Source organism: Myotis nattereri (genome assembly GCF_964212035.1).
Source record: "Myotis nattereri genome assembly, chromosome: 5".
Lineage (NCBI taxonomy): Eukaryota > Metazoa > Chordata > Mammalia > Chiroptera > Vespertilionidae > Myotis > Myotis nattereri.
In genome coordinates, this window is record NC_138080.1 from 104,549,476 (window position 1) to 104,567,102 (window position 17,627).

The 17,627-nt window shown below is 42.8% G+C and overlaps 1 protein-coding gene across 1 annotated transcript; it reads left to right on the top strand.

The window, feature by feature from the left end:
* The first annotated feature begins 1,158 nt into the window (after positions 1–1,158).
* NPM1 (nucleophosmin 1) lies at positions 1,159–16,543 on the top strand. Its single transcript, XM_081090980.1, has 12 exons — positions 1,159–1,449; positions 1,927–2,096; positions 3,810–3,889; positions 5,022–5,141; positions 5,433–5,526; positions 5,836–5,942; positions 6,036–6,103; positions 10,419–10,476; positions 10,783–10,866; positions 11,572–11,673; positions 14,156–14,230; positions 16,186–16,543. Exons 2-12 carry the CDS (start codon positions 2,039–2,041, stop codon positions 16,222–16,224), a joined length of 885 nt encoding a protein of 294 aa, XP_080947106.1. The 5' UTR covers positions 1,159–1,449; positions 1,927–2,038; the 3' UTR covers positions 16,225–16,543.
* Positions 16,544–17,627: the final 1,084 nt, after the last annotated feature.

Here is a 17,627-nt window from a genome sequence, read left to right on the forward strand (position 1 = left end):
CTCAGGCAAAAGAACGACCCGCTAGTCCCCTGCATTTCCTTCATTTACTTGCTCGTGTCCTTTCCTTTGCTGAGAACATGGTTCCCTCCACTGATGCTTCAGGAGTCAGTTCAGATGCCGCCTCCTGGGAAAGGACTACATGTTTCTACTTATTGAAGCTGGGTGATTGGCATACGGGTGTTCATCATCATATTCTATTTTTGTACATGCTTGACATTTTCCATCACAAAATGTGTTAACAAATGAAAAATTAAATAAAACTTAGAATTTAAAAAATAGTATATATGTTCATTCTATGGACTATTATACAACTCCTAAAAAGAATGATATTGGGAAGAGAACTAAGCAACATGAAATTAAAAGGGAACTTGCAGAACAATTGCTGTCCTCTGACTGCTTACGTCGCCCCAAAATTCATATATTGTACCCTCAAGGGTACAACCAATGTTCGAGGGTGCCAGGCCGCATACCACCCATTCTCTTGTTGTTATTGCTATCTGTTAATGTTGGCTGTTAGCTATCCTGCACCCACCTGTGTAAAAGAAGCATGTGTCTATCATTTTATTTTTTACCCAATCCCAGAGTCTCCCCCGCTTTGCTTTCTCCCGCCTCCCTAATCTATCACCAATGAATTTCATATAACCCATTGATTGTAATGTATAAAACAAGGTGAAAACCACCATTCTCTTGAACATTCTCTTAATTCGTTGAGATTCTGCTTCCTGGCAATTGTCAACAGTTTGGCTCAAACTCACAACAATTCTTTACAGGGTTGAATGTTTCTTAATGTTAACAGTCATTTATAAGCTACCAGGTCTGCGGTATTTTGTTATAGGAGCCCAAGGAGACGAAGACAATATGTAAACTACGACCCTATTTATGCAAACAGTGCAAAGATGCAATTACCTGTACATACATTTGTAAGTAAATACCTGTCCTTCTGCTACGCAAGTCCATTTCTTGGCCTATATTTACGCACATATATCCGTAGGGATCAAACTACTGGACATCCCTAAGGAGGTATGTGCAAAGGTACTGAGCAGTCTGCACGTTATCAGCGCTGGAGAACTCTCTCGTTTCACCGGTTTGGGCACCTTACTCCTCTCCACTCCTTCCCTTGTCTGCAAAGTGGGTGGGGGCAGTCACATCCGCCTCCCCGACCCGAGTGGGTGCGTTATTGGGGGTACACAGCCCTGCTGGCCTCCCAGGCCTGGCTCCTGCCCTGCTCGCACAGAAAAGGCGGACTCGGGCCCCTTCGGCCCCCAACATGACATCAAGATGCGGGGTTTCAACTTGGGCGGTGTTTCCTCCCCAAGTGCAGAGTCGAGCAGGTCCGGCCGGCAGCTGCATCCTTTCTTCCCAACAAAGAATAATCCGGAGGCCCCTCTGTCTCTGGCACCTGCAGCTTTAACTTCGGGAAAGCGGTGAACTGTGAGCCCAGGCCGGTAGGCAAGTCAGACATCCTGGTTATGCCGGTTTGGAGGCCCGCGAGGCATGAGGGGAGGCGGGAAGGGGAGTCGAACGGCTCTCTGGCTCGCCACCCGCTCGCCCTGCACACCCCGCACGCGCCGAGGGCTGCCGTCGCCATCTTGCAGGGTGGGCTGCGCAGGCTTTCGGCGCCAGGCCCGCGTGCACGAGCAGGACGTGGAGAGCCTGGCAGGGGAGGGGGCGCGCGCTGCCGGGGGAGAGCGCGCGTGCGCGCCGGCCGCGGCGGCGGCGGAGGGGTGGGGCCCGCCTCGGAGTGCGCGTGCTCGTTGGGAGCCCCGCGAGTACCTGGAGGAGGCGGGGGGCGAGAAGGAAGGAGTCGAGTTGCAGAGCGCGTGCGCAGGAGGGCTGCTGTGCGGGGAGAGGGGCCCTCGGGCACGCGCGCGGCGGCGAGACTCTGGGAACTCTCGCGAGATCTGCTGGTGCTTTATATGTACGCAGAGAGCCCGCGTCCTTTCCTTGGTGCGATTCTGTCCTGCGCGTCTGTGCTGCATCGCTGAAGCCGTTTGTCTCCGCCCGCCTTCTCTCTCACCTAAGTGCGCGCTACCACCCCATGGAAGATTCTATGGACATGGACATGAGCCCTCTGAGGCCCCAGAACTACCTTTTCGGTAACGATGGGGGGGTTGGAGCGAGGCCGAGCGGGGCCTAGCGGCTTTGAGGTGGGGGGGCGGGAATGCGGCTGAGCCCGGGCTGTGGGAGAAAGCGAGGCCGGCTGGAGGCCTGAGGGAGCGGGAGGCGAGGCGCCAGGGCCTTGCAGCCGGAGGGATGGAGAACCAGGAGGGGTGAGCACCCAGGGGTGGGAAGGAGGGGCGTCTTGAAGCCTGGGGATGAGCGGGCCGAGACCCGGAGTGTGGGGTTCCTTGGAACCGGCTGGCTGAGGTTCAGCGTTGCCTGGGGGCAACGGGCATAGAGCCCCGGGCATCATTCTTTCCAAGGGGGGTGTGCGCTCGTAGGCTTTTGATTCCCGGCCGGGGTCTCTGGTGCAGAGCCCCGGGTTGGGGCAGGAGGCGGGGTTGGGGCAGGAGCGGTGTGGGCTCGTGGTGTGAGGCGCAGGCCTTGTTCCAGGAGGAGAGGCCGGGTAGCGCCCGGCCCTGCTGTTTGGGCCTCAGGAATTCTGGAGCCCAGACAGCCCCGGGCCTCGGCGGGCTCCAGGGGGAGGGGAGGCGCAGGCGCTGGGAGCACGTGGTTGCCACGTGGTTGGGGGGAAGGAGGGGTAGGGGCGCTGCATCCGGGGCTCGTTGGTGTCTTGTCACCCCTGAGCCCGGAATCCCGGGGCCCCTTTGGGGCCGTCGGGCGGGAAATGGAGGGCGAAGTGGCCGGTAGCACCTGGATGGAGGAGGCCTTTGTTCGGGGCAGCCTCGTTTATGGAGCCTTTCCCCCAGACTTCCCCGCGGGAGGTGGGGATGGCCCGCTAGGCAGATGACGCCAGTGTTGCTCAGAGCTCAGAGGCTTGGGGAAGGTTGCACGTGCAGGTACCGAGGACCTAAGCCGCGGTCTGGGAGCTGGCGCATTATAAATGACATTTTGTTTTTTGGAGGGAGGGTGCCTTACGTGCGGAATCGCGCGAACACCTTTTTTTATTTATTTATTTTTTTAAGATGAAACATGTGCTAAGGTTCAAGTTGGGTCAAATAAGACCCGATACTGTTGCTATCCTCTAAGGTTTTGGGATTCCTCCTCTTCCCAGGACACAATTCATATCATACTAAGTAAGGAGAGAGCAGAATTGGTTTTCAGGAAACTTGGTGAAGCCGTTTCTTGGTGTCAGGCTTCAAGTAACTGCACATTTGCCCCCAAGTTTACTTGGTTTCTTATGCCATGCTGAGGTTTGTTAATTGAGCAGTAACATTTAAGCATCTCTGTACCAGTAACTATTAGATTGCAATTAAATGGGATCATTTAAATTAATTAAGGTTTTACTCTGATGGTACTTAAAACAATTTGCTTATTGGTAGAATAGGTAATATGCACTATACATTAATGCTTTTATTTCTAGCCATTTTGAATAGCTGGGTTTCTGGTTAATTTATATCAAGTTATTTTTGTTGACCCTTTGTATTGGAACTATTCCCTAGGATATGTGAGCATACAGTTGAATGATGTACATTAAATTATGTTTAAGGCAAGAATAGACATGTCCTGGGGATATGTTAAGGCCTGTATGGGTGTTATTTGATTGTAGGCATTTGTGTTAAAGAAATCTAGGAAGAGAGGCCTGGTAGAATAGTGAGAAGCCACAAGTTGTTTCCTTCTTGGTTACCCACACTGAAGTTTCAGTGTTTTTTCTCCATGTTTTAGTTGCTCCTTTTCTTCATTTACAGGTTGTGAACTAAAGGCCGACAAAGATTACCACTTTAAGGTGGATAATGATGAAAATGAGCACCAATTATCTTTACGAACGGTATTTAAACTTTTCAAAATATACTACTAAACCTTTCTCGATTTCAGCCCTAGTTCCTATTTGTGCGGCTTAATACTTAATTTTTATTATAGTATTTTTATAACTGGGTATTGTATACTGATTTTCTGTATACCTATGATAACAAAACTTGGTATTTTTACTACTCCTTTGGTAATCATGTAAAAGTCCAGTTACACTACTGTTCAACTTTTTATATTTATAAACTTAAGATGCCCTATAAAGTCTTTTAGGGTAGTGGTAAATGTTCTTTGTCCCCTGCAGAGACTAGTCCATAGCCTGCTGCTCAACTTGTAGGTGGTCAATAAATGTTGGGTAATCATACTGTGGATAGGTGATGACATGTACAACTATAGGGTGTCGTCCCCCCCCCCCAAATATATATACACACGCTTTGAATATTATAAAGACAGTGTTTGTTAAAATGCATTTCATTTTTAAAATTGAGCTTATCAGCTGTGAAAGTGTGTGCATTTTTTGGGGATACCCTGTATGTCATCAAATGCATTTTTATGCATTTGTTCAAATTTACTGAATATGAGAAATTGATTGTCAAAGTCCCATAAAACTTGAAAGCAACATTTGTGCACAAATTAGTTTTCCATCAGTGGTAATAGCGAAAAGAGCAACTTTTTAAAAAAATTATTTTTATTGATTTCAGAGTGGAAGGGAGAGGGAAAGAGAAACATCGATGATGAGAGAGGATCATTGATTGGCTGCCTCCTGCACGCCCCCTACTGGGGATCAAGCCCACAACCCAGGCATGTGCCCCTGACTGGAATCAAACCTGGGACCCTTCAGTCCACAGGCTGATGCTCTATCCACAGAGCCAAACCAGCTTAGGGCAGTGGTCGGCAAACTGCGGCTCTTTGGCCCCTTGAGTGTGGCTCTTCCACAAAATACCATGTGCGGGTGCGCACGTACAGTGCGATTGAAACTTCGTGGCCCGTGCGCAGAAGTCAGTATTTTGTGAAAGAGCCACACTCATGGGGCCAAAGAGCCGCAGTTTGCGGACCACTGAGTTAGGGCATAAGTAACTTTTTTTTAACATAACTTGGGGGGCGGATTGTATAATATAGAAACTTAAGTTGAAGTGCTATTTTTCTGTTCACAGGTCAGTCTAGGGGCTGGAGCAAAGGATGAACTGCACATTGTTGAAGCAGAGGCAATGAATTACGAAGGCAGTCCAATTAAAGTAACACTGGCAACTTTGAAAATGTCGGTACAGCCAACGGTAAGGGCACTTGTAATTTGGATTTCATGGCAAGGTCTAATTCTGTTGCAGTAAGGCAGGTTACCCCAGGGAGATAGGCTTGGTTTGTTGCTGTGGGGTTGAATGACGAACACTGGAACATGGGGATTGCTCTTGTGTATCAGGTGGGTTCATTGGTTGATTCATTTGGTTTATGGATTTGCCTGTCATGCCTGTTAACACAAACATTTGTAAGTTATGAGCAGGTTTTATACCAAAACATTTAACTTTTTATTTTCTGTACAATATTTATTGATTTCAAATCTCTTTTAGGTTTCCCTTGGTGGCTTTGAAATAACACCACCTGTGGTTTTACGGTTGAAGTGTGGTTCAGGGCCTGTGCATATTAGTGGACAGCACTTAGTAGGTATGTTATTTTTATCTTTTTTATGCAGTTACCTTGTTCCTGCTGGACTACTGTCTTTATAGTAGGTTCAAATGGGAATCTAGTAGTTATATTACTAATTTATAACTGGAAACACCTGTTACTTTGCATTTAAAACCTAGTAATGAGTGTTAGGCCCCACAGTTCCTCTTTGTAAAAAATGTGTTTGCTTTTTGCCTTTTTTAAGTAGCAGAATCTGTTTTTAAGTACTCATTATTATATATTAATGCCCTTTTTTGTGAGTTACTGCTTCTGGGTTGAGTTTTAGTAGTGCCTCCTAATTTATTTTAGCTGTGGAGGAAGATGCAGAGTCAGAAGATGACGAGGAGGAGGATGTGAAACTCCTAAGTATGTCTGGAAAGCGATCAGCCCCTGGAGGTGGCAGCAAGGTCCCACAGGTAGGGATGTAATTTATTTATTACAGGTCTCTCATTCTGGCCTTTAGTTTGGACACTTGCTCATGAGGGCTTTTGTTGTTCTTATTTTTAAAGAAAAAAGTAAAACTTGCTGCTGACGAAGATGATGAGGATGATGATGAGGAGGATGATGATGATGAAGAGTAAGTATGGACTTAGAAGCTTGACAAGGTTGTATGGGGAGTTTTAAGAAAATTATTTTCCAAAATCTTCCTGTGGAATTGGGTAATAGCTTTAAATAAAGGGTAAATGGTCAGAGGTTGTCATTCTGGGTTAAATGAGCCAAGTTAAAGGACACTGTTGGAACTATGAACCTTAAAGTGCTGCAGTGCATTGAGAACTTTCAGAAGTATTTTCCTGATGTTTGACTAGGTACCTTTTTCCTGAGGAATATTGTAGTGGTCACATGACTGTAGCTATCAGTTTGGTGTATTTTATGCTGAATAGTTTATGGTAAATGGGTTGGGTGGAAAGAGACTCAGAATAGCTGTAGCTACATTCATTTTTTAAGTTGTGACTTCTGGATCCCCACCCTCCAAAGACTTTGGCTCCTGGTTCTCTGGTCCTTATTGAGAAATTAAGATTCTAAAAGAGAATAGGATTTTCATGGAGAATTTAAAATTAGGTTGGAAACAAGAATTGATGTGTTTACTAACCTAAGGCTATGGTAAATAATAGGTGCACACTGGGGAATAAAGTGCCATTTATGTCTTGGTTGGAGTGTTGTCGCATGCACCAAAGGGTTGAGGCCGTTCCCGGTCGGGATGCATGTGGAAGGCAACTAAATGATGTTTCTCTTCCCCTTCCTCTCTGTCTAAAGTCAATTAAAAAAATATCCACCGAGAGGATTTAAAAAAAGTGCTACTTACGGTTTTCCTATATGCAATAGTATCAGTAACTTTTAATACATTAGAATTTTTAGTTGCCCGTTAACTTTGTCCCTGAGCTCCTAGGTTGGTCCATATATATTAACATTTAAATAGAATCAGAGAGAGTCTGAGAAGAATGTGGTCAACTCTGGAAGAGAGGTTTTCAGCAACATCATCTGGCCAAGCAGGACGATCTTCATAAAGCCCTTCGAGCCTGCCGGTAGAGGCAGGAAATAGGAAAGGATGAGAGCTTAATACTTAGGAAATTTGTGACCAACCCAATGTAATGGGTGTTTGCTGTTAGAATATTTGCCATTAGTAAGGATTAAAATAATATACCAAGAGGAATGGGAAATCTGGGTACTTAATTAGGCTTGAGTTTATTTAATCTGGTGATTTCAAGTTACCTTTGTGTAGGTTTACAAGTGAACATCTAGCACAAAGTCAGATTTTTATTTTTTCAGCGAAAGGGAGGGACCCCGCTTATTAACACCAGTGGACTCTGGGAACAATTTCCGAATCAGAGTGAAGAAACACGCAGAGGGCTTCACTTTTCATAAACTTCTGGGGTCCTTGTCTTGCAGATAGGGCTCTACTTGCCCCTTCCATGGGCTCAAAGTCAGAGATTTTGGCCACAGTCCTTTCCAGGGAGGCTTTAGAGTAGGACCTGATTATATCTGGATTCTGCTTGGGCTTTGGAAGATTTCCTATCTTTAAAATGAGGATGATTTCTCATGTAACTACCATGTAAAGTTACCTAAGAAACCATTGCCAAATTTTCTGAGTTTTATAGGGTTAACTCTTACATTTAGACCTTTGAATCTACTTCATTCTTACGCATGTGGATATCAAGTTGTCCCCACATCATTTTAGACTTCTTTCTCCTTTGAATGGTCTTGGCATTCTTTAAAAGTAATTACCATAAATATGGGATGGGGCAAAAGTAGGTTTACAATTGTGAGAACACAAAAGTTTATTCTTGTATTTTTCATACAAACAACTGAAACTGCTTTTGCCCCACCCTGTGTATTTCTGGAATCTTCCGATTCCATTCTATTGATGTATGTCTATCCTTATACCAGTAAAACACTGTTGATTTCTGTTGTTTTGTAGTTTAACTGCGAACCTCCAACTTTGTTCTTTTTAACATCGTATTTGTCTACTTTGGGTTCCTTGAATTTCAATAATTTAAGGAATGATTATGGAGAAGCCAGCTGGCATTCTTTTAGGGATTGTGTTAAATCTAAATTGATTTGGAGAGTTGCTACCTTAATATTATATCTATAAACATGGGATGTTTTCTGTTTAAATTTTTTTCATCTACCTCAACCCTAATTTTTATATTTTTAATTGTAAAAACTAATAAACATTTACTATCCTAACCATTTTTTAACAGTTTAGTACTGTTAACCATATTCACATTAACAGGTCTCAAACTCTTTCCATCTAGTAATACTGAAACTATGCCCATTGAACAAAAACTATCCATTTCTACCTCTTCCCCAGCTCCTGGCAACCACCAATCTACTTTGAGTTTCTATAAAGATATTGATTACTCTAGATGACTCATAAGTTGAATTGTGTAGTATTTGCCTTTTCTGTTACTGTCTTTCACTTAGTATGGTGTCCTCAAGGTTCATCCATGTTTAGCATGTGACAGGATTTCCTTTAAGATGGAATATGTCATGTATACATGTGACATTTTCTTTATCCATTTAACCATTGAAGGACATGGGTTGCTTCCAGCTCTTGGCAATTACGAGTAACTAGGGGCCCGGGACCCGGGCTTCATCCAGAAGGACGTCTGGTCTCATTAGCATATTTTATTATAGACTAGAGGCCCGGTGCACAAAAATTTGTGCACTGGGGGGAAGGGGGGATCCCTAAGCCTGGCCTGTGCCCTCTCGCAGTCTGGGACCCCTTGGGAGATAACGCCCTGCTGGCTTAGGCCTGCTCTCGGGTGGCAGAGGGCAGGCCCAATCCCTAGGTGCAGCCCCTGGTTGGGCTCAGAGCAGGGCAGATTGGGGAGTTGGGGTGCCGCCCCCTGTCATGCACAGAGCAGGGAGGATCTGGAGGTTGCGATGCCACCCTCAGTCACGCTCAGGGTAGGGCCGATTGGGGGGTTGGGGCACCGCCCCCTGTCACAGAGCATGGCGGATCAGGGGTTTGGGGTGCCGCACCCTGTCACACTCAGGGCAGGGCCGATCGGGAGGTTATGGCTCTACCCCGTCACACACAGCAGGGCCCGTGGGGGGCGGTTGGGGCGTCGCCCTCTATCACCCACAGAGCAGGGCCGATCATGGGGTTGGGGCGCCGCCACTGTCACACTCAGGGCAGGGCCGATGGGGAGGTTATGGCTCTACCCCGTCACAGAGCAAGGCCCATGGGGAGGGGGGGTTGGGGTGCCGCACACAGCCGCAGGGCGATCAGGGGGTTGGGGAGCTCCCCCCTATCAGGCACGGAGCAGGGCTGATCAAGGGGTTGGGGCACCTTCCCCTGTCACGAACAGAGCAGGGCGGATAGGGAGGTTGTGGCCCCGCCCCCTGTCACAGAGCCGCAGGGGGTTTGGGCGCTGCCCCCTATCACGCTGATCCCAGTGCCAGGAGGCATATTACCCTTTTACTATATAGGATAGAGGCCTGGTGCATGTGTGGGGGCCGGCTGGTTTGCCCTGAAGGGTGTCCTGGGTCAGGGTGGGGGTCCCCAGTGGGGTGCCTGGCCAGCCTGGGTGAGGGGCTGAGGGCCGTTTTCAGGCTGGCGGATGACTGAAGCTCCCAACTGCTCCTTTTTTCCTTTTTCATTCTGGGCCAGCTTTAGCTCTGAGGCTCGGCTCCAGCTATGAGACTTCCACTGCTGAGAGCAGGTCTGGCCTTTGTTTACCCTTCTGTATTTGAAACAATGTTGCGGTCCTGCTGGCTGAAGCCTGGGGTTTTGTTTAGCTTCTATTTTTGTAACATAGTTGCTTAGAGTGCAGCTGAGAGGCCTGGGTCTGCTCTCTCGGGTTAGGGGTGTGATTGCGGACGCTGCAGCCGCCCTGCCAGCCCGGGTCTGGGTCTGCCGGCAGGAGCGGGTCGGGGGCGTGACTGCGGGCTGAAGCCGCAGCCGCCCCGCCAGCCCCGGTCTGCGGGCCGGAGAGCCGGTTGGGGTCTTGGCCAGTGGGGGACAGCTGCGGTCACGCCCCGCCAGCCCTGGGTTGGGTCGCCCGCCATCCAGGTCACAGAAAGCAGACCTGGATGGCGGAGGGGCAGGCAGGATGGCGCTGTCCCATCCTGCCTGTAGTATGCAAATTAGCCGCCATCTTTGTTGGTGGTTAACTGCCATCTTAGTTGGCAGTTAATTTGCATATTGCTGTGATTAGCCAATGGAAAGGGTAGCGGTCGTACGCCAATTACCATGTTTCTCTTTTATTAGTGTAGATGGTGTAGTGAACATGAATATGCATGTCTGTCTTTCAAGATCCTGCATTTGTCTCTTGACACTCCCCAAAGTTTAAAAGTTCTTAATGTCTTGATTTAATGTAGATTCAACCAATTTCTAGATAGGTTTCTTTGTTGAGTGCACAAATAATAGTTACTTATTTCATTTGTAGTGATGATGATGATGATTTTGATGATGAGGAAGCAGAAGAAAAAGCTCCAGTAAAGAAAGTAAGTATATACAATGCTATGAGGTTGTCAGAAATAGCTAATAGAAAATGATGGAAAAATTTTTAGTGCTATTGACTTCTAGTGAATGAAAGCTGGCTTTAGGAGGAAACGATGATCTCATACTTTAACTTGGTTCGGAGTAGGGCTGACCTGAAAACTTTTCTAATAGTGGGGAAGGACTTGTTTTCTTTATTCATGTGGCTTTCTTCCTCTTTGATAGCCCTTTTGCAACATCAAAACGATTGCTTTTGTTACATGCTTTGGGGTAGTTTTATGTGTCTTGATGATGATTGATTTTAATTACAGTCCATACGAGATACTCCAGCCAAAAATGCACAAAAATCAAATCAGAATGGAAAAGACTCAAAACCATCAACACCAAGATCAAAAGTAAGTGGAAACATACAAATCCAGGCTTCTTTGAACTAGTTAGAAAAGTTAAAGGTTCTGCTGTGGAGGAATGTAGTCTGTCTGGAAGTTGATAGGCCTTTGGAGAACAACTGTAATGGTGTCTTCAAAGAGCCAAATGTGCTTGTCGATGGTCACTGTCCTGTGTGTGTAGCTGCTTGTTTTTCTAGTGGGGGAGAAAAGAAAGCCAACAGCAATACTTTTACTTTGATATAAAATTATCTCCTGTAAGGGATCTTGCTTGTTGAAAGGTAAATGTATTGCATGGTGTAGTTTCTCAAACCTGGCTGCATGTTAGAATCAAGTAAGGAGCTTAAAAGAGCGCGCCCCCCCCATACCTGGGCTGAGGTTATTTACATGCTCTAGGATGGGCCCCAGGCATCAAGCTGCATTGTCTTTGCTTCATGCATAGAGGTCTTCTGGTTTCCTTTTTGATGGAATCCTGTAAGTGTAGAACTGACCTGGTGTTGAATATAAATGTGGGCACCGACTATCCCTATTCCTTTTTTTAAGGAATGACTTAGAAAAAATTGTTCAGATATGCATTCATTTGTAATAACAACTCAAGTCTTGTTGTTTACTAGTGTTTACAAGAACGGATTGTAAAAATAACTTCATAAAACGTTTAGGTAGGCTGGGTCTTAAGAGCTGTTTTCTTAAAACTTTTTGGAATTAAACTTTTTCCAGGGTCAAGAATCCTTCAAAAAACAGGAAAAAACTCCTAAAACACCGAAAGGACCTAGTTCTGTAGAAGACATTAAAGCAAAAATGCAAGCAAGTATAGAAAAGGTGAGTAAAATTATATTTATAAAACTAGATAGGTTTATTTACCACTCACTCAAATTATCTTTTTTGGAGGTTTGGAATAGCACTATCCTTAATACACACTTGTTCCTTGATTGTGATATGAAAGTTTTTTAGAAATGGATTATTATTTACACTCATTTATAATCTCTGGTAATTTTTTTGCATGTTTGAAGTTGCATGTGCTTTATTTTTTCATTATAAAAAAATACAAGAGTGTTGGTTGTAAAATGCATTTTAGATGTTAAAATGAGATCAAGAACAAACAAGACTTCCCCTTACCTGATCTTCTGGTTCTAATATGCTGTAGAGCCAGCAGAGGGCGTATGAGTCTTAATTTTTATGAAACAGCTGGAAAAGTAGAGACAGTCTTTGGCTGCTGGTGGTGTAGTGAAAAAAACACAAAAACTCAGGATTGACTAGTCAAAAACATTTTCCAACAAATTGAATCATCTCTTTTATACCAAGGTGTCACCAGTTGATATATCTTGAATTTTTTAGTGACTATAATAGGTTTTTATTTAGTCTCCTTTTTGTCTTAAATAGTGAGAATGTGAAAAGAGGATTAACTCATTCTACTACTTGATCAGGGCACTAAAGTAAATTTCCGTGAACTCTGGACTTGAAGAGTATGGGATAATTGACTTAAATATCTTTTTTTTTTTTTAAATGTTCTATTATTTTATGTTAACAATTACTCTTTTATTTTTTTTATATATTTTATTGATTTTTTACAGAGAGGAAGGGAGAGGGATAGAGAGTTAGAAACATCGATGAGAGAGAAACATTGATCAGCTGCCTCCTGCACATCTACTGGGGATGTGCCTGCAACCAAGGTACATGCCTTTGACCGGAATCGAACCTGGGACCCTTCAGTCCTCAGGCCAACGCTCTATCCATTGAGCCAAACCGGTTTCGGCTTGACTTAAATATCTTGAAACACATTTGAGAAAAGCGTTAATTTATAGATAATATTACTTAGACCCCAGTTATTGAGGGTAAATTGGGGTGGTGAGGAAAGTCGCTTCTTTCCCCATGCTTTCCTGTGTGCCTAGGTTCTTCGTGTTTTAGTAGGTTTCCTTTCCTTGTGCAGTGATGAGTCAAGTCAATTGGAAAAATAAAATTTTAGAGCCTGAATGTACCTCTTGATTTTGCTTTTGTACTACTTTAAACCTTTTTGCCTTCCTCGTATCGCTGCTTTATTTATCCCTTGCATACAGTGCTAAAATAACCTTTTAGATACCCCTCCCCCGCATTTTAATATGGACCTATCTCCTTGGTTTAATTGCAGGCGCATTGAACAATCCTGGGCACTACTGGTAAATTAAGCCCAAAGATGGGGAAAGAGGAAAAGGAGAGACAAATATAGTCCATACTGAGTATCATCAACAATCCAGACTGAAGTCTTCTATCTTAATCTCAATGCCCTTTCCCGGTTTTTCACTCACCCATGCCCCCCTTCCAGGCTGGAAGCAATCTCAGGCTCCTTGAAAGACACCTTTCTTTTGCTGTGATTCAGTGAACTTTTCTTGATTTGTTCATTTATCTCGCCTCTTTGACCATGTTTTAAACACCTTTGTATCTCCCTAGCTGCTCAATAAATATTTGAATGAATGAATGAAGAATGTATGTGACAATAATTTAAAAATGGAAATTACTTTCTAGGTGAAGAGGCAATTAAGTATAATATACCATACCTGATCCCTAACCTACTTCATGCCATGGTCCCTTTAGCATTCCTGAAGTCTTTGATTTTTAAAATGCATAAAAGGATTCAAGTTACTGGGGAAAATAATTTAATTATCAAAATAGGAAACAAAGGTGATATACTTAGTTGCACATTAAATAATTCCAAAGTAGTGATAAACATTTCATAATTGTAATTCTTAGAAAATAATTTGGTGCTAACACTTATAGTTTCTTCCTTGTGCCCATAATTGAAGGAAATGCTAAACTTTAGTTTGAGATGAATGAAATGTCACGTTAATTTTCCCCTCATTCATATGCTCCCTGAATTGACTTAGGTTAGTATTGTGCTGGGCCTAGGTTCTTAATACGTATTAAAGTGATCTATTAACAGTTTTGGTGACGTGTATATGGTACTGAAAAGGGGTGTGTATTTGCTTTGTTTCGTATTTGGTTCTGGGTGGATGAGGGTGGTGATAAAACTGAATTGTTAGATTATATAGCAGGCAGTCAAGTTGACATTTGAGTGCCTGAAGAATCTCAAGCATGGCTTGTACTTTGTATTTACTTGAAAAGTTGGGGGAGAATTTAAAACTGGCAAAGCCGGTCAGTATGGGAGTGATACGAAAGACCCAGATGTAGTCAATGTTTTTAAAGAATTGGAGGGACAAGGAATGAACTGATGATCCATGTAATAATAGCATGCAAATATGAGGAATTTCATACTAACTTACCAATAGTGCTTATATACTTACCCTTAATAATGCTTTTGTCTCAATAGGGTGGTTCTCTTCCCAAAGTGGAAGCCAAGTTCATTAATTATGTGAAGAATTGCTTCCGGATGACTGACGTGGAGGTAACTGAGTTTTCTCAAGACATGACCTAATCCAAATTTTTTTTTATTGTGATTCATTATGATTCTTTTAGTCTCTTTAAATCTTGGCTGCTTTTAAAAGATTCCTAACCACAGACAATACTTCAGATTGAATACATGGAAATACTTAAGAATTTAGTTGGCAGAACTGAGAAGATAACTTTTAGTATCTTTTCCCCAACTTTTATATAGTTGGTAAATTACCTCTTTGTTAGTGAGCTCAATTTTACTGTTGGTACTATGTCGGCTAAGGACCTGAGCTGTGGTTTTCCTTGCTGCTCCACTTGGCTGCTTGGGCAGTCTGGCCTTTCGCTTTTCTGTGAGTTGGCAGAGGGAACCTATTTCTCCATAGATCTTATGGGAATCACATTTTGCTGTAATGAACCTAAAGTGTAAAATCTGGAAGCAAGAAACCAAATTGTACTTAATGCTCGATATTTTAGCTTGAGTCAACATAGACTTTCTGTTCTTACAAGTAAAGGTATTTTATCAATGGAAAATGATGTATTAATTTTTGTCTTGTTCACAGTTAGTGACTCATAAGTTGTAAAGGAAAAGAAAAGTAGTTACATAGGGTTACTAGGTATTGTGTATATACCAGACATAGCCTAAGGTTTGTTTCTGTCAGGGCTCCCTAAGTCTTTTCAGCTTTTTTAATAAAGAATTTGTCAGCTATTTTTCTACCACAATATCTGGTATTTAAATTACATAAATTGCAACACTATTTTCCTCAGATTTGAAACCCTTTCAATAGTTCAACACTTTATGGTTGATTGTGAGTTCAGCTTTGATTGACTTGGTGGCTATGAGATCAAGTTCAACCATTTTTATTCTTCTGGCTGTGTGTGTGTGTGTGTGTGTGTGTGTATTTGAACTTCAAAATTCTGCAAGTTTCAAAATTCTGCAAGTTTTCTGAATAGTTGACACTTATTAATAAACTTTTTGAAAACTGCTGTATGCGGTTGTTAATGTTGAAATGGTGGAAAGTCAGGAACCAGCATGTACCAGCAGGTAACTGTAAGAGAGGATTTCTTCACCCCGTACCAAGGAAAGTGGCAGACTGGAATTTTTGATTAAGAGAAATTCAGGTGAAGACAAAAAGTGATAAAGGTGCAAGGACCGTCCACACAGCGTAACATCATTCTTGCAGCTGAAACGATGAACTCACTGCTAACAGTATTTTCTGACTCCAAGTATTTTCTTCACTGTTTTCTGAAAAGCACCAGGATGAAATTTCTACAATAGTAAAGAATGTATTAGGTCAGGTTACTACTACAGAGATGATCAAAACTAAATGTCTCACGTTTTTATGGCATAGCTACAGATGCAAGTAGGCACTATAGAAAATTTCCCATTGCTTTTGCATGCAGTTTTCCTTATATAAGTGTTGCTTGTGAGGATTTGGCTAGTAAAATCCCTTCCAGATGGACTTTGAGAAATAGCAAATTTCTGCAGAAACTCTTAAATTAAGAGGTGTAAAAAAATCAAGACTGTTCTTTATAAAGAATATTGTTTATGAATAGAAAAATGCCATCTTGAAATAGATTATACTGTACTTACCATGACTCATGAAATAGATTTTTGTATCACTTGAACAATTTTATTTTTACATGGATGTTGCTGAATTACCAGCATGAGAACAAGTACAGGGTGGGACAAATGTAATTACAGTAAATTATAATATAAGAATGCTGTGTTTTGCATATTTACAACTATAAGCCTACTTTTGCCCCGCCCTATAGAAATCATCTATAAGTAGAAATTGACAATGATACTTTCCTTGTATAAGTTTTTTAAAAATCTTAATTATCTAGAGTGAACCTTTTTGGTGGTAGAGTGAAAACTAGGTATGTTGAGCTGTACAAAGAGACGGGGTTTAATTTATTGGTTGTCTGAAGTGCTGTGGTTCTTTAACCACATTTCTTTTTTTTTTCCAGGCTATTCAAGATCTCTGGCAGTGGAGGAAGTCTCTTTAAGAAAATAGTTTAAACAGTTTGTTAAAATTTTCCGTCTTATTTCATTTCTGTAACAGTTGATATCTGGCTGTCCTTTTTATAATGCAGAGTGAGAACTTTCCCTACCGTGTCTGATAAATGTTGTCCAGGCTCCATTGCCAAGAATGTGTTGTCCAAAATGCCTGTTTAGTTTTTAAAGATGGAACTCCACCCTTTGCTTGGTTTTAAGTATGTATGGAATGTTATGATAGGACATAGTAGTAGTAGTGGTCAGACAAATGGGAATGGTGGGGAGACAAAAATATACATGTGAAATAAAACTCAGTATTTTAATAAAGTAGCACTGTCTCTATTATTCTCTTTATACTTTGTCAGAAATAAATGTACACAGTTAAGTGTCAAATAATATCCTAAAATCTCATGAGAAATAGTCCCTCTAAGTAGTTATGCTTCTCACAGCTAACCAATCTACTGTTCATGTTTTTAGTGCTTATACCTTCTTGTCTCCTGATTATAGTTAATTGTAACCATGCTAATGTGTCTCCAAATGGTCCATCAGACCCCCTATTTAACCAGAACAGAAAATGGACTACTTTCTCAGCTGCACCCCCCTCCCCCAGATTGAGCCCACAACCTGGGAATGTGACCATTGACTGAACTCGAACCTGGGACCCTTCAGACTGCATTTTGATGTGGTCTGCAGCCTTTTAATCTGGATGATTTTCCAGGGTAGCCTTGGTTTAGAGCAGCGGTTCTCAACCTGTGGGTCGCGACCCCTTTGGGGGTCCAACAACCCTTTCACAGGGGTCGCCTAAGACCATCGGAAAACACATAATTACATACTGTTTTTGTGATTAATCACTATGCTTTATGTTCAGTTTGTAACAATGAAAATACATCCTGCATATCAGATATTTACATTGATTCATAACAGTAGCAAAATTACAGTTATGAAGTAGCAACGAAAATAACTTAATGGTTGGGGGTCACCACAACATGAACTGTTTTAAAGGGTCATGGCATTAGGAAGGTTGAGAACCACTGGTTTAGAGGGTGGGGGAAAGATTGGTGCAGTACTTAGCTGTTGGGTCCCAGTTCCAGGTGTCAGTTCATTTACTTCAGGTTGTAGTTTTCTTCATTGATCAGTTCTTTCCAGGGCAGTCTGTCCTTACAACTTCCCTCTACTTTTATTAACGGAGGCTCAGTAGGAGAAGGTAAAACTGCCTCACTGGAAAGTTCCTGTATTTAAAAAAAGACGTTTATATACTTTAAATTGATAAGACAACCCCAAGTAAAACACTACAACCAGCCTGCATATTAATTAACAAAGGTTGCTGTGTGTGATACTGGAGTATGGTAGGTAGTTGTTAGTATCAGTTACTTAACATGTTCAGAAGTAGAAGTGTAGTAGTATAAATGTCAAC